Consider the following 23,389-nt stretch of genomic DNA (forward strand, 5'->3'; position numbering starts at 1 on the left):
TGAATGCTCAGTCGACTGAGCACAACTCATTCTGTCTTGCTGCTATCAAGCTACTTTGAAAAGAGGCGAGTGGGACTCACACTCATATTTAAATGTGAAAAAATCAGCTGAGTAAAAGCTGTTGCCATCTTAGCCTTATCTTTTATTTTGTGCCACCAACCAAAGAACAGACTATTTGCAATGGAACCTCTGCATTTCACTACTCAGAGCAATGCCTAGTAGTACCGTATTTTTTGCTCTATAAGACTCACTTTTTCCCTCCTAAAAAGTAAGGGGAAATGTGTGTGCGTCTTATGGAGCAAGTGCAGGCTGCGCTGCTATCCCAGAAGCCAGAACAGCAAGAGGGATCACTGCTTTCACTGCGCAGCGATCCCTCTTGTTGTTCTGGCTTCTGAAATTCCGAATATTTTTTTCTTGTTTTCCTCCTCCAAAAACTAGGTGCGTCTTATGGTCCGGTACGTCTTATAGAGCGAAAAATACGGTAATTGTTAACCCTTTGGCTGTCTTCAGACAGACATCCCCTCCTCCTGAATTGAAAAGTCAATAAGATTCTCCCTCTTGTTCCTGTTGGTACCTTTCTGATCTGCAGAATACACACAAGTGGAGCTTCTAATATTGTGTTTTTAAACGACTCCCAAGTATTTTGGAGTGATTTGCACCCACGTGACTTTGTCTTTCAATTTCATTTTTTACCAGTTCCATCATTTGGGGAAACGTCCCCTTTTTACATGTATATTTAACAGCTCTATGGTCACTATACTCCCAGCTCATTCAACAACACATCTTGCACCAGATCCTAGGTGCAGCTCAATATTTAGACCAGGGTCACCACCCCTCTAGTTGTTTCTGTGACCAACTGTTCTAGAGCAGAATCATTTAGGATATCAAAAAATTTTACCTCTTCATTGGGACTGGAACGCATATGAAGCCAGTCTATTTGAAGGTAGCTGATGTTACCCATTACTATGACATTTCCTCTTTTGGGTGCATCATTGATTTTGTTCTTCATCTCAAGATCTCACTGAGTATATTGATCAGGGGGACAGTAACACATCTGTACTCAATTCCTTTTGGGACCTGGTTTCACCACCCATGAATCTGTGGAGGAGTGCACCCATTTTTTTTTAAGCTTGCTGGATTCAGTGCCCCCTCTGACATACAAAGCAACACCACCTCCCGAATGTCCCGCCCTGTCCTTCCTGTAGAGTTTGGAAACCAGGGCAACGCTACTGAAAAAGCCCTCACCCTTGTGCCTTCTTCTGATCATGAAGGCAATTGGGGAAGGGCTTTGGTAGCAGATCTGAAGACCAGGGCAGGTTGTGTCAAGCTATTCCTTGAGAGGACCTTACTTTTTGGTACTGAAAGCCAGTCTGAGGAAGGACTGTGGTTCAGTGGAAACACCATCACAGATGGTGTCTGTTTCAATCCCTAACAGCTCCAAGCTGGGCTGGGAATTTCCCTGTCTGTCTTGGTTTACGGCAGCTTCCTATATTCCCTGTCTCCCCTCTGTTATTGACAGTCTTGTCTCCTGTCAATCATTAGCTGAAAGGCTCGTTCACCTTGAGACTCTTTAGCTTTCTTGGCAGGCACACTTCCTGTTTCTTCCTCTGCTGCACAAATTATAGCTGCTTTTGGGTCGGCAAATCAGGAAGTCTGACGAGTGCTATTTTTGCACACTTCAGCTCCTTGTTTCCGTTCTTCAGAGACTCTTAGCAGTGCCTCTTCCCATGGTGATGGCAGATTCATTGGTACTGTTTGCTGCTGCTGCTGAACTGTAGCTCCAAGTCTGACCAGCAAGAGAACAATGAGAATTAGGCCTGTAGGCAACAAAATCCACTACACAGCAGCAAGTGCTGAGAATTACTGCATATTATCAACTGGAAGAATGGGGGTGGGGGAGAACTGGCCAGAGTAATCATATTGTGCTGGTAATGAGTGGTGTGCAAGGGAGGGGAGGAAAACAAAGTTTTGTTATTCCATTCATTTCAAAACTTCTTTAATTTCGCTATTCATTAATTAAAAACCACATTCCTTTCATTATCGTTTTTATGCCATTGCATACAGACCATACATTTAAACCACATTTCTGCCTCTTGGAAAATGAATCCTGGAAACTACAGTGGTACCTCGGGTTAAGAACTTAATTCGTTCTGGAGGTCCGTTCTTAACCTGAAACTGTTCTTAACCTGAAGCAGCACTTTAGCTAATGGGGCCTCCCGTTGCCGCTGCTGCGCCGCTGCTGTGTGATTTCTGTTCTCATCCTGAAGCAAAGTTCTTAACCCAAGGTACTATTTCTGGGTTGGCGGAGTCTGTAACCTAAAGCGTCTGTAACCCAGGATACCACTGTAGTTGTTAAGGGTGCTGGGAACTGTAACTCTAAGATGGATATACTACAGTTCCCAGGATTGTTTAGGTGAAGCCATGTGCTTTACTGTATGTTGCGCATGCAGCCTGAACTACAAAGTACCTTGTTCAAAGCTTCCTCAACCACAATTCTGTGGGGTGCCATAGGCAAACCCCTGGAATCTCACAGTGCTCAGAGATTGGGGTGCAGTGTAACAGTGTCTATAGCATCATTGTGTTGTTGCTTTTAAAGCCTAGAGATAACAATTTCCCTAGGATTTGAAACATAAGAACATCTACTAACCGTACTAGCTGGCAGGCCCTGTTAAATCCTGCAAGTGTTTATTATCAAAACTACTATACAAAGTACTCTCTGACAAGACTGTGGAGAGTAGAAGTTTATCTCCCCTTCAACCCCCAATGGAAAACTCCCAAGAGATACTGAATTACAATTCCATGCAATGCTGTATGTTTCATCCTTTTTAAATTAGCATGTAACAATATTAATCAAATGCAGAGAGCAAAGATGCACTTGTAGCATTAAAGTGAATCAATACTTTTGTCATCTCATTCATCATTTACAAGTTATAGCAACCCATTATACTTACCCAGGGCTACTTAGGGAGTTTATTGCTAATGTTAGATTTGACCCTAAATCCATAAGGCCCAAGTCCAACATAATGACTACTAAATTGCCAAGGAACAGAGAGCTATTGCAATGCTATTCCTGCACATCCTTTTTGGGTTTATTGCAAAACCCACCTTAAAAAAGAAACAAGAGAGACCTCCTTGGTCACATACTGCTTCATACAAGGGACTGTGATTCCTGGACTATGTGCTACTTTGTGAAATTACTCCTTCCAGAATGACATTTTCTCCCTCCCATCTCTGCCCCAGTATTTTCTTTAGGTAAATGAATGATGAAAGCACATGACTCCTTATCAAGCACATAAATGTGTATTTGCAAGTTTAACATCACTTACCAATGAAGATGGGACACGGGTGGCGCTGCGGTCTAAACCACAGAGCCTAGGGCTTGCCAATCAGAAGGTCGGCGGTTCAAATTCCCGCAACAGGGTGAGCTTCTGTTGCTCGGTCCCTGCGCCTGCCAACCTAGCAGTTCAAAAGCACATCAAAGTGCAAGTAGATAAATAGGTACCACTCTGGCGGGAAGGTAAACGGCGTTTCCGTGCGCTGCTCTGGTTTGCCAGAAGCGGCTTAGTCATGCTGACCACATGACCCGGAAGCTGTATGCCGGCTCCCTTGGTCAGTAAAGCGAGATGAGCACCGCAACCCCAGAGTTGTCCGCATCTGGACCGAACGGTCAGGGGTCCCTTTACCAATGAAGATGGGTAAAAACTCCCCTCCACACAAGCTGACAACTGATTGATTTGAAACTATATTTAAAATGACAGCACTACAGCCGACAAATATCCAAGACTTAGTCTGTCTTCTATTTCTACTAGTTTAGTTGATGCTGGGCAACACTGTCTATAAAGTGTACTAATGGCTATTTGGCAGTAGCATGAGTCTGCTGAATTTTCATATGCGGATACTATTTTGACATGCTGCCAATATTTCCCCATGGAAAACAATTATGAGCTGTATTAGCATGGGACTTCATGGGACTATATAAAGCAATCTTCTCAGTACAAAAGGCTTCCTCTCTGTCAAAGTTTAACAGTTAAATACTTAAGCAGTTAAGAGTTTCTTTTTGAAATGTGGCAAAATGCCTAATATGTTCTATTTTAAGCAATCTATATATAATACAGTGACTCCCAAGGACATTTGGTGATTGTGAATGAACAGCTGGCCAAAAAAACTTCAAAACACCATCCATATATAATCTTCTCCCCCTTTTTTACAATACCAAGTTCAGTGCTAGTATTAACTCCTTACTGTTGAGAGTGTTTCCCAGACCAGGCTGTGTACAAACTGTAACTTTAAAGAACAGTTGAAGCACATTCCCCCCACCTCAAAGAATTCTGGGCACTGTAGTTCGTTAAGTGTTGCTGGCAATTGTAACTCTGTAGGGGGTAAACTACAGTGCCCAGAATTCTTTGAGGGAAAGATTGTGCTTTTGATGAGCTTTCAAGTTACGGTGTGTACACAGCCCAAGAAACACACCATTTACTGGGGCACTATTTAGGAAAGGAAAGCGCTAACAGTTCCCATATAGAAATGTCCTGGATTCAGGAATGACCTACACTGCAGCCTAGAAGTTTATTTACTCTGGTTGCCCCCAAAAGCAGCAGTAGTTCCAAAATGCTTTAATAAACCCAAGCATCTTTGAGAATCTATTCTGCTGCTTTGTCACAGAGGGATATAGTTCGATGCTGTGTGCCCTGTCATCTTACTGTACTGTAACTGGATGCTGAGTTACACCATTATCCTCTGCTCTGTTGTGGTCATGGCGAGAGATTCTTGGGGGGAAGCACTTTAAAATACTCCCCTTCATTGAAATCAATGGGACAAAAATTGCTTACATCAAGTTTGGGACTATTTAGAAGTTGCAGTTACAAATGGTCGCATTTGGAGGCCAAGTTTGACAGATGGATGGAGCTACCCACCTGAAGTCACGATTATGTCATTTTTTATTTTTTTATTTATTTATTTTGCCCATAGAGATCCTAAGAAGCCCTATTTAAAGTGCTATCTTGCCCAACACTTTTCACAGGACTTTGTGGGCTCTGCCAACCATTGCTTCCTGCAAAGACTTCCATTGGCTCAGCCAGGCTTTTCCCTGCTCCACAGCTGATGTCGTGTGGTGGCTTGGCTGAAATGGCCTGGCAGGCCTAATTAGGTCTGTGAGCTGGAACATTCCCTACCCACGGTCTACAATGACTGGTGATGGCTCTCCAGGGTATCAGACAGGGGTCTCTCCCATAGCTACTAGCTATGATAGCTATGCCCTAGCCCCATTTTTTGAGGCAGGATCCTTCTCAATACCAGCAGCTGGAAATCTTACATAGGGGAGAATGCTCTTGCGCTCAAGGTCCTGCTTGTGAGTTCCCCGCAGGAACCTGGTTGGGTGCTGTGAGAACAGCATGCTGGACTAGATGGGCCATTGGCCTGACCCCACAGCACTCTTCTTGCGTGGAACCACTTGCATGCAAGGCACATGCTCCACCCATGAGCTATGGGTTTTCTCGTGGGCAAGTGCATTGCCTGACAGGATGTTTCTGAAGGAGCATCTTCCAAGTGCCCATTTTTTAAAAATCGCCACGGATAATTTTGCTGGGGGGTTGACAGTCCCTGCCACGTGGCCTGGATCATGAGTTCTTCAGCTTGCTGTGTGGAACCTCCTAACCGATTTCACTTCCAACCTGATCTCAGGAAGGAGAAGCAAATGTCCAAGCAGGCCTAAACGGGGCTTTCCTCCTCCAACAGCATCCTTTTATTTTACAATTGCCATGGCTGTCGGACGTTTGCATGGCAGCACCGGTGCTGGAGAAGGAGGTTGGTGGTCGGCGGAACCAGTAGCACGTCCCGCTCTGCACCACCGAAGCGCCTCTGCAGCCCTTATACCACAGGCTCGCACTGCAAACCCCATGATACCCCGACCCTCTCCTTTCCTGCGATTGCAGCAGGACTAGAAACCCGCAGCCTTGCTCTCCCCTTTCCCGCCACTCTTTCCCTCCGCAGCAGCACGAGACGCCTTCGCCTCGCTTCCGCACCGTCTCGCGCCTCGCCCAGCCCAGGGAAGGAGCGAAGAACGCGCGCGCGTGAGAGAGAGAGAGAGAGAGAGAGAGAGAGAGAGAAAAGGGATAGGCGGAGAAAGGGCGGGGAAGGGAAGGAAAGGAGAGGTGGTGGTGGGGCGGCCTTGTAGCAGCATCGCCATGGCGACAGTGACGTCAGCCCACCCTGGACCTAATTGGAGGAAACCCCGTGGCCCCAGCTGCAGAAGCAGCAGCGCACGGGCCAACCGAACTTGCGCGCCCTCCTCCCTCCCAGCCGCCCGCGACTTTTCTGCTCACCTTCGCGGCGGCGCGCAGGAGGGCGATTGGCCGCGCCGTGCTCAGGGGCGGGGCACGGGCTCGGGCAGCGCGCGCCGATTGGCTGAGCTGCAGGCGAGCGCGGGCCTAGCAGCGGGAGAGGTTCGCTTTGTGCCAACGCCCTTTTAGCAGCAGCAGCAGCAGCAGCAGCGGCGGGAGCAGCAGCAGCAGCGCTGGTTCTGTGGCTGGAGACGGGAGCGGTTTTCTCTCGCTCTTTCTCTCTCCCCCCCTCCCTCCTCTCCTCCTCCTCCTCCTCCTCCTCCTCCCCACCTTCTTGATCCAGCCCCGGAGCGGAGCGAGCGCAGTCGACCCAGCAGGCGCCTGCCGGCCCGGCCTAGCGCCTCAGCGGACCCAGGTGAGAGGGCGACGGCGGCGGCCTTGGCGGCGAGGCGAGGCGCGCTTCTCCCTTCCCTCCCTCCCTCCCTGGCTGCGCGCCTCCTTCCCTTGCCTAATCCCTGCCGCGTCGTCCATTTTGTGGAGGCGGCGCGGAGCTCCCGGACTCGTCGTCGTCGTCCCCTCCGCCGCCGCCTCCGCCATTTCGTACCGGCCCTGCAGAGCCAGCCCGGGCATTTCCTGAGGGACGGCGGAAAGGAGACGGGCGGGAGCGCGGCTGAGGGCAGGGCAGGCGAGGCTGGGTGGCTGCCACCCGCGCCTCACTCGCTCCCTCCTCCGCCTGCGGGGACAAAGGCAGCGCGGAGCCGCCGCCGCCTTTTCCCTTTGCCTCCGGGGGAGGGGGAAGGGGGGGAATCGGTCGTTCTCTCGCTTCTCTCTCCCCCCACCCACATCACCTTTTTATTATCCAGGAAAATCGGCCACCTTTTATCTCCCCCCCCCCACCAAAAGGTTCGACACTCCTTTCTCCTTCCTTTTTGTTTTTTTTTGCACATCATCGTCCTCCAACGCCAAGCGAATCGCCCCGGGCTTCTCCGCCTCTGCACTCTTCTCTTCCATCTTCCTTCCCACCCCAGTCCCGCCTGCCAGGCATTACTTCGCGATCTGCCCCTGAGAAGAGTTGCTCGCCCTCCTCTTCTCCCCCTGCACCTTGTGCCTTTTCTCTCTCTGCTCTTTTTTTCCTCCTCCCCTTACCCGCCATTCACAAGTCCAGGTTGTAGGTCACCTATAGCGCCACTTCCATTCTCCTCTTCTTAGCCTGCTTTCTTACAAACACTGCATGGGGTTTGTGGGTGGGTGGTTTTAGAACGTAACGTTTGGATTCTCTCTCTCTCTCCCCCCCCCCTTAACAGGAATCTTTTTTGTCTCTCGGGTCTTTAAAAAAGCACACACCAGTCTCTACTGCCCAACTCCAGCATCACACACCTTGGATCTGTATGCTACACTATTCCTGACCGCCATTTCCAAAGGCCTGGCATCTCCCGTCCACAAGGTGCTGGAAATCTCTTTGGTAGGAAGGGCCTAATCACCTGTTCTGGACATTAGTGCTTCTTCCACTTATGTTATCTCGACAGGTCCTGTTAGTGTTCCCTGGTTGACAGAAATGGTACATCTTTTTGTCAGCTTGGTTTGAATTGAGGCTTTTAGTGACTGTTTCTCAATGGCCTTTGTTTAAGTTGCTCTGTCTCTTGTGGTTTGGATTTCCTAAATCTATAGGAGCTTTTTGTATGGCTGGTAACTCTATTCCTTAGGAATACTGTACAGGTTTCAGAATATTCGTCTCTTCCTGTTCCAGGTTTTGAGGTGCCTTCTGACTTTGTGAAAGGCCCTGCTGTTCCTTTCCCCCTACTAAATCAGTTGCCTTGCTGCTTATACCATTGCTGGCCAACATGGAAAAGACCGAGATGATTCAGAAAGCCAAGCTGGCTGAGCAGGCGGAGCGTTATGATGATATGGCTACCTGCATGAAGGCAGTGACAGAGCAAGGTGCTGAATTATCCAATGAAGAACGCAATCTTCTCTCTGTGGCGTACAAGAATGTGGTTGGGGGAAGACGCTCTGCTTGGCGAGTGATCTCTAGCATTGAGCAGAAAACTGACGGAAATGACAAGAAGATGCAGCTTGTCAAGGACTACCGAGAGAAAGTGGAGTCTGAACTTAAGTCCATCTGCACTACAGTTCTGGTGAGTTTGTTAAGCATACTTCACCTTATTATTTATAGCTGACTTACTGAGCTGAAGCCTGAGGCCTAGGAGTGGGATGAATTGCATTATGTGAGATGTAGATTTAAAATGTAAGATGTTGAATTTAAATATAATATTTGGCCATACCTTGCCAGGAACAGTGAATGTAGGTAAACAATTGTTGACTAAAGTGAATTTACTGCAAAAGTGGGTTTCCACTGACAGTTACTTGGAAAATGTGAGAATGAGGATTGAACTGTAAAAGCTGTTTTATCTGTAATCAGTCGCAATGCAATCTCATAATGCCTTGCATTAAAAAGTCTATATTTGATGAACTAAATAGGCTGAAAAAGCTACATATAGGTTCCTCTGGGGTCATATCTATTGCTTTGTTCGTTGAAATATAGAAGCTAGTATATGCTAGATCCTAAATTCCTTGATTAGAGGATATTCATGGAACATAGTTGGAATAAATCTTTGCTTCTAATAGTTTCACTTGCATTGCTCTTGCCTGTTTCTTATTTCTATGGGTTCTGGCAGTAGTTTCATATTACCTACTGCAAGTGATGGAGAGCTAGCACGAGGCTATGAAGAAGAAAACACAGGTTGTCTGTTTCATAAATATGTCCAAAGCAACAGGCAATACTCTTTAGGCATTCATATTTGGTCTTGGATTCTTTAAGTAGCTATTTTGTTTTTAACAAATCATGGTAAGTTGACATGCCAAATCTAGAGTACGGTTTTTAATTGACCCACCAGAGTCTTCTGTGTTGCTGATAACTAGTAGTAGTAATATTTGCTTTCTCTAAACTCATATTTTTGTTGTTACAAATCTGCAGTCATTTGATACATTTATTTAAATAATTTTTATATCTATATCTGCAGGTAGGCTAGGATAATTAGAATTTGTTTGAAGCTTTTCTCCATTTACTTTATGCCACTTAAATTTTGATTTGGATTGGGTTAAGGAGGTTGGCAACCAGTGAAGAACAAATGTCCTCTGGTGCTTTGTTTCTGTCTGCAAAAAAGTGTTTCTTTGATTCTTAGGGCACCATCTCAACTCCTAGTGCATATTTATTTTGTAGGAAACATTGTACATGTTTGCTTCTGACATTTAATTCCTTGCACCAAAGGGGGCCTTTTTGAGTCTAAAATAAAAGACAGCATTGTATACTATGCAGCAAAGCACTTTTGAAGTTATGGGGAGTTTAAAAATGAGGGTCTGTTCAATGAAAAGTAAAAAATCTCATTAGGCAAGCCCAGGCCCTTGGGTGTGTCTAAAGTAGCTCTTTGGATCCTAGCCACTGTCCTTAGTCATCTCTATTGCATACCAGCAGTACAGAAATGCTTTTTTATTTCAAGCTTGAACTTTCTGGTCGAATATATGGCTATTTGGGGTGGGGTTCTAATCTTTAAAAAAAAAACCACCCCACTATTTTAACACAATTATTTTGCTACGAATGGAGACATTTATATTGGTGTTTCCTTTTGAACCCTGTGCATCCTATTCCATGTAAAATTGTTATACTTGAATTGTCCATATTTTCCTAAATATGTAGTAGTGCAGGAAGTATTCTAAATTTTGTTGGCCCAAGGTCTAGCTCTACTCTAAACTTCTCTTGAGCAGTGAACTGTTGGAAAGCTGTATAAACTAATGATATGTAACAAATAAATTTTGACAAATTGGTTGATACTTGGAAAACACAAGAAAAATCAGTAAGCAGTCATTTGTTACACATCTTAGAATTGAAGAGTGAAACTGATTATAATGGAACAGATTGTGTGTCAATAGGACTTGCTGATTGGAAGGTCAGCAGTTCGAATCCCTGCAACGGGATGAGCCCCGGTAGCTTGGTCCCTGCTCCTGCCAACATAGCAGTTTGAAAGCACGTCAAAGTGCAAGTAGATAAATAGGTACCGCTCCGGCGGGAAGGTAAACAGCATTTCTGTGCGCTGCTCTGGTTTTGCCAGAAGCGGCTTAGTCATGCTGGTCACATGACCCGGAAGCTTTATGCCAGCTCCCTCGGCCAGCAAAGCAAGATGAGCACCACAACCCCAGAGTTGTCCATGACTGGACCCTTTACCTTTAACAGTTCATTAAATACTTAGTCATGTTTAGGGACCTTTAAAAACTAGTTTAATACTGCCTTCAGTTTGCTTACTATATGTATAGTTGTTGCTAGATTCATAAAAATGTATATATGTTTACCCAGAGGTAGACAGAAAGCATGCTAAGTCATTGTTCAGTCAGCATAGTGGAAGCAAAGGACTTTCCCTAGTGAGAAACTGAACATACTTTAAGCAGTTGCGGTGACTCATGCCCATTAAATGCTGTGTTAAAACTAATTACACAGGTGTTTGTAGGCACAGTTGCATTTTCCGACGTTACTGGACATGATTAGTTGGTCCTTTGATCACCATGAGGTGGGGGGAACTTAAGGCCTCAGGCCTGAATGTGGTACTCCAGGACTCATATTTGACCGTGGGAGCCCCCACCCCTTGGTCCAGGCCACACTCATCACTCTTTCTCTGTCTCTTCCTTGAGTACTTTTCTCTGGCTGGAGTGTTTCATTGAATTAATAATGTCTTGCTTGTCTTAATGAAGGCTGGGAGAGGTGTATGTCTGTCTAAAACTTTTAACTGACTGGTGTGTAGCTTGCTGTACAAAGTGGCCCCACCCACCCCTGACATGTGGCCCTTAGAAGCTTCCCCATGAGGAAATGTGACCCTTTTGCTGAAAAAGGTTCTTTGTCCCTGCCCCAAAAACAATGTTCATGTTCTGAAAACTAAAGTTTAGTGCAAGGACATCTTTCCTGGGAGTCTTCTGCTCACGTGCATTTTTCCTCTCTGAGCTTTTAGTTAAGGCTGCTTGCGGCAAACTATCTTAAAACATTTTTCCAAGCAGGCACGATGATAGGAAAGTACTCCATTTGCAGAAGTGAACTGTGTATATACCCCTGTTTCATGACTAGTAGCTGCAGACTGCAGTCCTCAGTTGGGCATGTACTGTGGAATTTAGGCAGGTAAGTAGAAATGGTCTGTTAAAAATGGGCACAAGATATTGGTCATGACATTATGTTTGCTGACTGGGAACAGTTATGGACCACCGGTATTAAATTCACGGCAAGTAATGCCTTAAGAGAAAATATTATGAAAATGATTTATAGGTGGTACATGACCCCAGTCAAGCTTGCGAAGATTTATCATCTGCCCAATAATAAATGCTGGAAATGTAATGAGACTGAAGGTACCTTCTTTCACCTTTGGTGGACCTGCCCAAAGATTAAAGCCTTTTGGGAAATGATCTATAATGAAATTAAGAAGGTACTTAAATGTACCTTTCACAAGAAACCAGAGGCATTTCTCTTGGGCATGGTCGGCCAATTGGTGTCAAGGAAGGATAGGACTTTTTTTATGTACGCCACTACAGTAGCAAGGATCCTTCTAGCAAAGTATTGGAAGACACAAGAACTTCCCACACTGGAAGAATGGCAGACGAAAGTGATTGACTTTATGGGACTGGCAGAAATGACTGGCAGAATCCGTGACCAAGAGAAAGAGACGGTGGAGGAAGACTGGAAGAAGTTCAAAGCTTACCTTAAGAACTGTTATAATACTGATGAGTGCTAAAATGTCAAGGGAAAGGAAGATACAGAATTGCAGCGGAAATTATTTGTTGAAATAAGATGAAATTGAGAAAGATAATAAGTTTTAATTAATTGGAGTAAAGGGTTGCTGAAAAATTGTAAAATAAGGATGCAAAAAGGGTGAGGTATGGGGAAGTCCGAGAAAAAAGGCTTATGAAAATGAGGTTATGAAATTATATCTGTGTGTTTTTGCTTGTTGATGTGTGTATGTTGTTTTGTCTTAAAATTGGAAAACTAATAAAAATTATATATATATAAAAAAAGAAATGGTCTTTTAAAGAGTAGACAGGAAAAGGAAAGCAGACAGCTGCTTCATATTTTAGCTAGGTGGATTTTACAAAGTTAAGATACTATGTCTTGGTAACTAAGGGAATTCATTCCAACCAAAGTTGGGCACTTTTAAGTGATTATTGTGAGAGAATTGAGCATGCCCGTAGGTGAAATCTGTGCAGCTTAAAATGTTCTGCTTTATATTTCATATTTAACAATCACATTTTGTTGATCATATCTATTCAATAGTTTTGCTAGTCTTCTAAGTTCTGTGCTGAAATGTCAATAGCAAAACATATTGACAATCTACCAGAAAACCAGAGTTTCCAAACAAAGTCTTATTGGTGGGAGAATTGAGTTCATATATTTTGCAGAACAACATGCTGTCAGTTTCCATTCAAATGAGCAATGTTAAAAGGGGTAGCCACACTTGTGAATGGCTTGGATTCTTCTATCTTTTTTTACATAAAATCTGCGTACAGTGGTCCTCCTTATGAATGCTTCGGGTAACAAGCTCCATTAACCCAGCAGTAGATGCTCCTTGTTGCGAACTTTGCCCTGGGATGCAAGCGGAAGTCGTGCGGCAGCGGGAGGCCCCATCAGCGAAAGTGTGCCTCGTGTTAAGAACAGTTTCAGGTTAAGAACGGACCTCCGGAGTGAATTTAGTTCATAACTGGAGGTACCACTGTACTTGAATATCATAAGCTTTTTAAGTCAGGTTCCGCAATGCATTCAACAAGCAGGAATGCCTAGTATCTATGTACCATTTTCAGATGTCGGAGACTAATGTAGTAACAGTTATTTTAATTGAATTAGGATGTTTATGGAATAAAAGGATGTTCCCAGGCCTGTTGGTTAAAACTGAACAGTGATAAATTGTATTTCTGAGAATGAGTGAGGGCTTAAATATACCAGTGCTTTTTAATTTTTAATATGGTTACTTCATGAAAAAACCTTCAATATCTCACCTTTTCACTGTTGTAGCAGTCCTTATGATGTCATACAACAACATAAAACAACAGAATAAACCAATTTAATATTTGTGTATGTTCATCTCCTCATAACATGAATTCTCCAGGTGATACGCAACAATTTTAAGTATGCAGAAATATAGTTTAATATAATAAAACACACAAGTATAGCAGGTAGAAACAGCTTAAAACTAGGGATCAGTATTGGGCCATTGCTACTAATGTATTGTTGGAGTCGGTTAAAATAGTTTAGAAATAAATCTATGCAGTGTGCGCACAGAGGTTCTGATTAGGAAAGGAATTTTGATGTAAGCTAGTATTGTAATGAACTGAAATGCTATGACAGATTTTAACAGCCTTATGCTAACCATTTTGTGATAGGTGGAAAAGGGAGATAATGCCTTGCTGATTTTACTAAATAAAATTAGTTTTGTCTCGTGACCTTCAACAGCTATTTGGAGGTTTAAGCCTTGGTGCATGAGTAGAACACTGCATGTGCCCCTTAAGACCATTGCCATTATTGATAGGTTGGCTATCTCCTTTTTAAAAAACAAACAAACCTGTATTAGTGTCCTAGTTAGAGCTTGGTGTTACAGTTTAGTAATTAAGAAATGATCAATTTGCATGCGTTAGTAGAAGGCACAAATCACTCCCTGGTAACAGAGAAGACTGTCAACCACTGGATAGATTACCACTGAGACTGAATGCAGGATCGTAACATACTTCAGTACTTGTTTTTTACTTACCATCCAAATCAAGAAGCGTAGTGCTAAGAACCAGAGTACAATTCTGAATGCCAAAAGCATTCTTCATAGCTGAATTAAAGTGCAACACACTATTATTTCTTCTCCAACCTCTCCAAAGTGTTTTTTGTGGATTTCTGTAGTGGGGACCTATTAGTTCATTAAACAAACGCGTAAAAGATGTATTTAAACACTGCTACATCAGAAAACGGGACGCAAGTGGCGCTGTGGGTTAAAGCCTCAGCGCCTAGGACTTGCCGATCGAAAGGTCGGCGGTTCGAATCCCTGCGGCGGGGTGCGCTCCCGCTGCTCGGTCCCAGCGCCTGCCAACCTAGCAGTTCGAAAGCACCTCCGGGTGCAAGTAGATAAATAGGGACTGCTTACCAGTGGGAAGGTAAACGGCGTTTCCGTGTGCGACTCTGGCTCGCCAGAGCAGCGATGTCACGCTGGCCACGTGACCCGGAAGTGTCTCCGGACAGCGCTGGCCCCTGGCCTCTTAAGTGAGATGGGCGCACAACCCCAGAGTCTGTCAAGACTGGCCCGTATGGGCAGGGGTACCTTTACCTTTACTTTTACATCAGAAAACATAGCAAAGTAGTTTACAACATTAAAAAGGTGGAAACCATACAATGAAAGCATTAAAACATATCTCACAATATATTTCAACATGATAATAATTTATTATATAGGGTTGCATGTAGACATGCTGAGGTATCCAACAAGTTGGGAGTAGCAGTAAGTAATTGGATTGTGGGGGGGGGATACTTCAAAATTCATTTGAAATATAATTGTATTAACAATTTTGAAATATATAGTATGGCAGTAGGATCATGTGTGCGTCAGATCCACAGGTGAGCCAAAAATGCTGCAGAATGCAGTAACGGGCAGAATTTGACTTCTTTCAAACAAAAGTAGTTTCTAGTTCTTATGGCTGAATATATGTTTAAGATATGATTGTGTAAGCTATGATTAAAGAAATTTCAGGTGCCGTAGAAATTACTTGATAAATCCCACACCAGCCATCATAACAAGTGATCTTGTTCCTTGCTTAAACAGTTGGCCAAGTGCAGTATATTAAGTTGTGTTAAGAGTGCACATGTGGCCCTGATTAGTTAAACTTAAGGTGTGTTCCTAAGCATATTTGCTTGGAAACAAGTTCCACTTAAATGGACTTCTTTTCAAGTGAGAGTATTTGAGATTCAGCTTTGTATCTCTACTGCTGGAGCACTTAATGTTTGAGGTTGGTTCAGTTTCGCAAGCTGATTCATCTTTGCAATCTGATTCATCAGGGGCTTGAGAGTTTCTCACAGGGATGATTCATGTCATGTGTTTTTGGAGCAATTAAATATGTGCTGGTACTAATTTAGTATATTCTAGCTTACAGTAGAGAAGGGAGTTGACTATGCACACCTCTCACAGTACGGTATTAGTATTTTATTTTTATTATTAAGTTTGTATACCATTTATCAGATCACAGGGCGGTTCACAACATAAAAATACAAAACGAAAGCACAAAAGACATAATAAAGCAAAACCAAACCAATAACATGCCCCCCAACAAGGATATTCTATGGCCTCTTAATGTCAGTCAACCAAAAAGAGAAACATTTTTGCAACAGAGAGCCACTGTAGAAAAGGCCCATTCTTGAGTTGCCACATGCTTCAGCTGAAATAAACTTTGCTACTTGTTGAGGATTCAAAGAGAAAGTGAGGAGTAGATTAGATCAGGAAGTATGTTACAATAAACCATAGTCCATAAAATTGACTAGTTGATTTTACATGCAGAAAAGAGTTGACCCTAGCTATTGATTGCTACTATAGGCTTACTGTACTTGAGGTTAACATTTGGCATTTTCCAGACTAGCTGTCTTTACCATCTCCTGCTCACATTTAGTCCTTGTTACCTGTCATGTATGTTTGATTAACCAACACTTTCCGCACAAAAGTGTTAGATGTTGCATCTGGTTAGACAACAACGAGACATTGATTATAAATCAGAGGGGAAGTATGGAATTGGAATAACTATGCATATATCTTCTGTGGGTGTACCTCCATCACCCAAAGCTGGAGCAAACATTTGGTATAGACTGAGTTGTCACTTCCCTTTCAGCTTGAAGGGCTGAGTAGACTATTAGGCAGTGTAGGCTAGTCTGAACTCTTAACCTGTCTCCAGGTAGGGCTGGGAGAAACTCTTGTCTGAAACCCCAGAGAGCTGTTGACAGTGTAGACAATACTGAGCCTGGACTGATTCAGTGTTAGGCTGTGTTCTATGCTCTTAGCTCTGTGAGGGAGTGTAAATTACATTCCCCATAATATTTTTTTAACGAGAAGGGCAATAGCTCAGTGGCAGAGTGTCTGCTGTGTATGCAGTAGGCCCAGGTTCAATTCTTGGCATCTCCATGTTGGGTTGGGAAAGACTTCTGCCTGAAATCCTGGTGGCTGCCAGTCAGTTTAGACAATGCCGAGCTAGATGGACCCAATGATCTGACTTGGTATAATGCAATTTCCTTTGTTCCTATGAAATGTGTTATTACAGGATAAAAGGTAAAGGTAAAGGTACCCCTGCCCATATGGGCCAGTCTTGACAGACTCTGGGGTTGTGCGCCCATCTCACTCAAGAGGCCAGGGGCCAGCGCTGTCCGGAGACACTTCCGGGTCACGTGGCCAGCGTGACAAAGCTGCATCTGGCGAGCCAGAGCCGCACACGGAAACGCCGTTTACCTTCCCGCTGGTAAGCGGTCCCTATTTATCTATTTGCACCCGGAGGTGCTTTCGAACTGCTAGGTTGGCAGGCGCTGGGACCGAGCAGCGGGAGCGCACCCCGCCGCAGGGATTCGAACCGCCGACCTTTCGATCGGCAAGCCCTAGGCGCTGAGGCTTTAACCCACAGCACCACCTGCGTCCCTGTTATTACAGGATATACAGTATTAAATGGCATCTTCGTCATTTAAAAACAAAATGAGTTGAAAAACCACCCGCATTTCATTAGGTGACTTGAGGTGATAACCAGGGAGCACGGTCTTTAGCAGAAAGGCACTATTAGTCATTTTGCAAGTGCATAAATTTGACTAAAAGTTATAATTGCTGAAATAACAATTATAGTAGCTCTGCATGTAGAACTTAGGTCTAACCTCTTTGCAAAAAGCCCCATCCATGTTGGTACAGCTGGGCTAAAATGGTAGTCTGTAGGCTATACTGAGTGAGACTCCTTCCTCTTTTGCCTGAACAAATAGTTTATGCTATATTATTACCAGACAACATCTTGCTGTGTGCTTTCTTTCTTTAGTCAAACCATTCAGATAAAGTAGTGAAGAATACATTCTGAAAGAAAGATATGGTGTGTCTTTAATTCTAATAAATATATGAACTGTAGAACAGAAGATTTATTAACAGTAGATTGCATTTAATGATACTGGTACTATATATTTGCATAGAAAAGCAGGCATTGAATGCAAACAATCTTTTCAAAATTTTAATCTAAACATCAAAGGGAAAGATGACTGTATTGAGAAATAAAATTGCTCTCTACTTTTTGAAGCTTAAAGCATCTTTGTGCAGCTCTTCAGAAATGCAGAGCAGCTTAAGAGTCCTAAGACATTACCTGTTCTTAATTTTACTTTCTAAAAGGCATGAGACAAAATGAAGAGACAGGGAGGGAGGAAAGCAAACTCAAGCCCCCTAGTTCTTTGTTCTTCCAGCTGGAATGGAAGCAGTTTGTGGAGGGGAGGAGCTAAAAGTTACTAGTCTCAACAGAGCTGATAACAGTGTCTGCTTCCATTCTCCCTCTGCTGTAGCATGATAATACTAGCCTCTTGGCAGTTAACAGTGGAACTTAATGACGTTTTAGAGCAATTCCATTTAAGAGGGTAGAGTTTATTCCCTGCTTTTGTCTGATTCCTTGAAAGCTTTGATACATATTCAGAATCAAAACATTTTGTGCATAGGGTGTGAGTCATTTAATAATGAGTCCTGTCAGCCCTGTACAAGGACTTCTGCTCTCCTCCCCTGTGCATCCCTAAAATTAACTCTCTGTGTGTGTCAGGAGCACCCCTAGAACAGCATGGGGGGGGCAAGAGAAGCAAGGATTGTTCATCTGGTAAGCTGAAATGCTTGTGGCTGATCAGAAGAGTGCAACACTGAATTTCTCTCTTAGTGGCAAATTAAGCATGGTATGAAAATACCATGTTGCTAGCAAATGTTTGACATTGGTGTCCTATAGGGAAAATAGGTCTTCTATTTCAAGTCTCTAGACTCTAGGACTATCTTGCTGGTCACACTTCTGGCTGGTAAAAATATAAATGTGTTCTTTCAAGTTAGTTTCAGAATATGTCTCTACCTCAAGTTCTTTTAACTTGCCTAGGTGTGTCTAGTTCTGACCATGCTGCTTCGTTACCCAGCATGTTGATTAGCCTAAAAATTGGCTGTCCAGTGACAGAAGTCTGATACCAAAGAAGGTTCACAAACTTTAGTAGCTGTGGAGGATGTTAACCAGAACTTTAGCATGACTGTTTAAGACTTTCTCTTGTAGACATACAAGGCTAATAGCCAAAGGTTCCAATTAGCTATTCTTTCTCATAATTGGATATGGTGTGCATACAGTTGGACTGTGGGTGACTTGTCACGGCTTCAGACATCAACTTACTATTTACTAATCAAAAGCAGAAGTGACTTTAAATCTGCTAAAACAGCTGTGAGGAAATAGAAAGCAGCTTAGTGGGGGGCGGGGGCGGGGAGAGAGCGTCTGTGAGGTATCATAGTGGTCCTTTATGTAGGGGTGGCCTTTAGCTAAAGTTTATGCTTCAGCTATAATTTAAATGCATATTGTTGGCAAAAAATAGTTAATTGAATCTGTACATTCCAATTCAAAAAACCCTCATTAAACAGATCTGTGACTAAATCAGCACAATTTTTTTAGCATGGCACATAAAGCAATAATTTCTATTTGAAAAATAAACCATTTGAACATTGAACTATCTGAACCATATTGATGGCTTGTGCAGTAAGACGATTGGCTGAAGCTGCTAAATACTTAAAAAGTAATCGTGGAGTGTCTGGATGGAATCATTACTTTGGGCAACTGTCACAGGTAGATCTCCTGGTATAAGACAATCAAATGAACTGTGGCTGTGTTGGTGGCAGTGGTTTGCTGCAAAGGTGATGGGTGTAGCTTTTATATTCAGTGCAGCACTTAGTGTGCTTTAAAAAGCTATTGCTTCAATTTTTAATGCAACACTTGGGTATTTATTTTGAGAAGGAATTAATCAAAATTGGAAACAGTGGAAAAATAACTAGGAATAGTTCTACGCCCCGCCCTCCCAAAAATTACACTCCCTATACTTTATTTGTAAAACCTGTTTTTCTTGCGAGCTGTTGATTATGAATTTTTCTTTGGTAAGCAGCCTCTTATGTCAGAAAGTGATGTATCTCATAGTGAAAGAATGGGTTCATGGGCATATAAGTGAAAGAATGGGTTCATGGGCATGTGTCCACAATTCCTAAATGTTTGTTTCATACCTGACTCAGTTTTTAGTCCAAAAAGTAAATCTAATTTTTGTTACAATACTTCAATCCTTCATTTGTGTTGCCCATCTTGAAAGACAGTCTCAGGGGACAAACAGTGCCACTTCTTAAATTGAAACACCATTTCTCTTGCTATAGGGTCTTTGTCTACTTAGTGCATAATATATCAAAATGGCATTTTAGCAATCATGCACATTGTGTCTGAACACACATCTGTGGTAGTATTTATGGCAAAGAATATTACTTTCCCTTTCCCTTACTATTGAAATTACTTAAAATTCTCTCCCCTCCCCCCTTTCGTTAGGAGTTGCTGGACAAGTACTTAATAGCTAATGCAACTAACCCAGAGAGCAAGGTGTTCTATCTGAAGATGAAGGGAGACTACTTTCGATACCTGGCGGAGGTTGCCAGCGGAGATGACAGAAAACGTGAGTACCATATTAATTTAAGCCTCTGCTTTACAGTAAAGGTATATATAGTCTTATAAATAATAGTTACATGTTGTGTGTGAAGATAATGTTAAGAACCTGCTAGTTTGTCTCATAATCCCTTTTGCCTTGCTTTTTCTTAACAGAAACAATAGAAAATTCACAGGCGGCTTATCAGGAGGCATTTGACATCAGCAAGAAAGAGATGCAACCCACACATCCAATTCGTTTAGGCTTAGCGCTTAACTTTTCCGTATTTTACTATGAGATCCTCAACAACCCAGAGCTGGCTTGCACATTGGCAAAGACAGTAAGTTGACTTTGGGCGTGTGTGGGAAAGTTAGTTTGAATAAGGGAGCAGGACTCCTTAACCACATTTGCTTATCTTCTTGGATACTGAAATTGTATATATGGGTGTGTTCACTTTACCTATTCTTCATTCAGGGGACTGCTAGTATGATCTTGCTTCTACTTCCTCCTTGTGGCATTCTGTCACCTGGTAGAGCATGCAGAATAATTTTAACAGTGAAAGCTATGGACAGGCACATCATAGATGGCTGGTCTTAAAACATTTTTGTTTCAAGAGGCTAATGTTATTGTCTCACAAGGGTTTCATTTCTAGGCCCACTTTGGGAAATAAGCACCTTTAGTCATAGTAGAACATGAGCTGAGTGAACATGATTTGGGTTTGATCTGAAGTGGCATCATTACAGTATTTCCCCACATCAAGGTTAATGCATTATTGTTCTCCAAAGGAAAGCCTACGTCCATGTATACTCCTCTGAAGAGTTGAATGTTTGAACACAACCACAGATGTATAACCCCAAGTTAAATACCAGCCCACAGAAAACCTAAATTGCTGTACATTAAACATGTAGCAGGAAATGTTCACTGAGTACTAACTTCTCTTGCTTCTGAAATGTCTTCCAGAATAGGCTTTGTACAATGACTATGCTGATAACCAAATCTTGTTTATCCTATATCAAAGCAATTTATGTAAAAAAGAAACAGCCTAAACTTCTGAAGGAATATCTCATCTGATGGCTTGTTTTAAAAACATATCTACTTTGGGGGGTTATTTTGCATAAAGTGTAAGAATAATCTGAATGTCTTTCCTAGGCTTTTGATGAAGCCATTGCAGAACTTGATACGCTGAATGAAGACTCGTACAAAGACAGCACTCTCATCATGCAGTTGCTTAGAGACAACCTCACAGTAAGATGTGCCTGGTCTTTCTACAGTCATTGTGCTTAGACTTTGGGTTCCCAAATAGTGTCAGCTAGGTTTTTGGAGGACGCAGGTGGCGCTGTGGGTTAAAGCCTCAGCGCCTAGGGCTTGCCGATCGAAAGGTCGGCGGTTCGAATCCCTGCGGCGGGGTGCGCTCCCGCTGCTCGGTCCCAGCGCCTGCCAACCTAGCAGTTCGAAAGCACCCCCGGGTGCAAGTAGATAAATAGGGACTGCTTACCAGCGGGAAGGTAAACGGCGTTTCCGTGTGCGGCTCTGGCTCTGGCTCTGGCCAGAGCAGCGATGTCACGCTGGCCACGTGACCCGGAAGTGTCTCCGGACAGCGCTGGCCCCCGGCCTCTTGAGTGAGATGGGCGCACAACCCCAGAGTCTGTCAAGACTGGCCCGTACGGGCAGGGGTACCTTTACCTTTACCTTTAGGTTTTTGGAGTAGTACTCCTGCTGCATTTATTAAAAGGGAGTTGTGAGCTGGGGTTGTGATGGATGTAAAACTGAGAATATCTCACTTCTGATAATACTGCTTGCTTCTAAAAATATTGCTCATTACTAAATTGGAGATTGTACATCTAGGCTTGATAGACTTAACAGATATATTTAGAAATATAATAAGGTGCAAGTAAAACTACTGCTTTTTATCTAGTTTACCAGATGAAGCAAGTCACTGATTTTACTTTTGTGCCAGACTGCTATTGAGAATGGTGTTGCAAGTGAACCATACCTGATTATGGCTGTTCTTCTTTCCAGTTATGGACATCAGACAGCGCAGGAGAAGAATGTGATGCTGCAGAAGGTGCAGAAAACTAAACGGCATATGGAGTGTCATTCCCCTTCTCAAGAAACCTTTTTACACGTCTCATTCCTTATAGCTCCACTTGGATTTCCTATAGCAAAGAGAAGCCATCCATGTGTATGGAAATCAATTTATAGTCTTTTCACACTGCAGCTTTGGGAAAACTCCATTCCTTGATTTGTGTTTTGTCCTGGCCTTCCTGGTGTGCGTTTACTGCTGTAGAAAAGTATTAATACTGGCTTAATTTCCATATAAACATAAGTAACTTCCAAACACTTATGTAGCGGACTAAAGTTTCTGGTATTTAAAAAGAAATCTGAATCAGTTCCTGCAAGCAACTGTGGTTTTTTTTTTTTTTTTTTTTTGGTATTACAGTGATGAAATGAAAATGTAGTTAATGCAACTAAAGAGTGTTCAACACAGTTCAATTCTCCACATTCCCTTTTTATTCTGCAGGGGTTTCTTGGTGATTTGACTTTCCCGTGCTACTGTGTATTCGTTTCTGTAGGATCTGGGGTGTCTTGGGCCAAATGGGAAGCATGGCAGAGTGGCTTCCTATATGTGTGTACAGCAGGAGCTACTGAGTGTTTTAAATACAGGGATTATTCTTACTCTTCAGTTGCTGCTGTTCAACTGCTATCCCCTCCCAATAAAATTTCACTTACACTCCTGCCTTTGTAGTTCTGGTATTCACTTGATTATGTACTAGAAGCAGCATGTTACTGCCAGAATACAGGGAGTGCCTTTTTGGCAGACTAAATTGCATGTCATTTCTTAACACTGGAATGGGGGCGGGGGGGGGGAGAGGTCATATGTCCGAGTATAAAACTTTTCCATGCAGATTTGTGCACATGTATGAAGGTGTCAAGTTCGTCCAGTGATTGTTCCTTAGATAGATGGACCACTATTGTGTGTTGCTAATCATTGATTGTAGTCCCAAAAAAGCCTTGTGAAAATGTTAATGCCCTATGTAACAAAATAACATTAAATAAAATTACATTTTATAAACCACTAAACTGTTGAGCTTTGTAACATTTGCATGCAGCTTCGTCTAGGAATAAATCCCATCTAAACTGTTTTACTATGCTGTAACTGAACAGTTTTCAAACCTGTAATGCTTGCATCGTGTGTGGGTGTGTTTGTGGGTGTGTGTGCATTTCTCTGATGCGTTGCATGTGAAGTGAGATTATGTTATGCATTCACTAAAGTTTTTAACATATAGCATGCATTCTCTTACATATGTATAGTGCATTGCAAGAGGTATTCATACAGGTAAATTGAAGCATTCTGAAAATACTACCTGCTTTGACAGGGGCCTCCTACCTAGAGCCACATTTAATTAGCTTTAGGAATACTTCAGCA

At 43.0% G+C, this 23,389-nt stretch overlaps 1 protein-coding gene and 1 long non-coding RNA gene across 3 annotated transcripts; one reads left to right on the forward strand and one right to left on the reverse strand.

The window, feature by feature from the left end:
- Positions 1 to 875: 875 nt before the first annotated feature.
- Positions 876 to 6,066, reverse strand: LOC307212695. Its single transcript, XR_013837108.1, has 2 exons — positions 5,367 to 6,066; positions 876 to 1,786 (listed from the first exon to the last, which is right to left on the reverse strand). It is a non-coding gene; the product is annotated as an uncharacterized lncRNA (long non-coding RNA).
- A 387-nt stretch (positions 6,067 to 6,453) lies between these two features.
- On the forward strand, positions 6,454 to 23,043 carry YWHAQ (tyrosine 3-monooxygenase/tryptophan 5-monooxygenase activation protein theta). Of its 2 annotated transcripts, none has more exons than XM_079970128.1 (6): positions 6,454 to 6,693; positions 8,026 to 8,413; positions 19,869 to 19,992; positions 20,139 to 20,302; positions 21,112 to 21,275; positions 21,658 to 22,042. In XM_079970128.1, the coding sequence occupies exons 2-5, from the start codon at positions 8,120 to 8,122 to the stop codon at positions 21,244 to 21,246; spliced, it is 717 nt and encodes a 238-aa protein (XP_079826254.1). In that variant the 5' UTR covers positions 6,454 to 6,693; positions 8,026 to 8,119; the 3' UTR covers positions 21,247 to 21,275; positions 21,658 to 22,042. The 2 variants fall into 2 exon arrangements, with proteins under 2 accessions (XP_079826254.1, XP_079826253.1); XM_079970127.1 differs by having other exon boundaries at positions 6,456 to 6,693; positions 21,112 to 21,207; positions 21,982 to 23,043.
- The last annotated feature ends 346 nt before the right edge of the window (positions 23,044 to 23,389 follow it).

This window comes from Podarcis cretensis (genome assembly GCF_951804945.1).
Source record: "Podarcis cretensis genome assembly, chromosome: 3".
Lineage (NCBI taxonomy): Eukaryota > Metazoa > Chordata > Lepidosauria > Squamata > Lacertidae > Podarcis > Podarcis cretensis.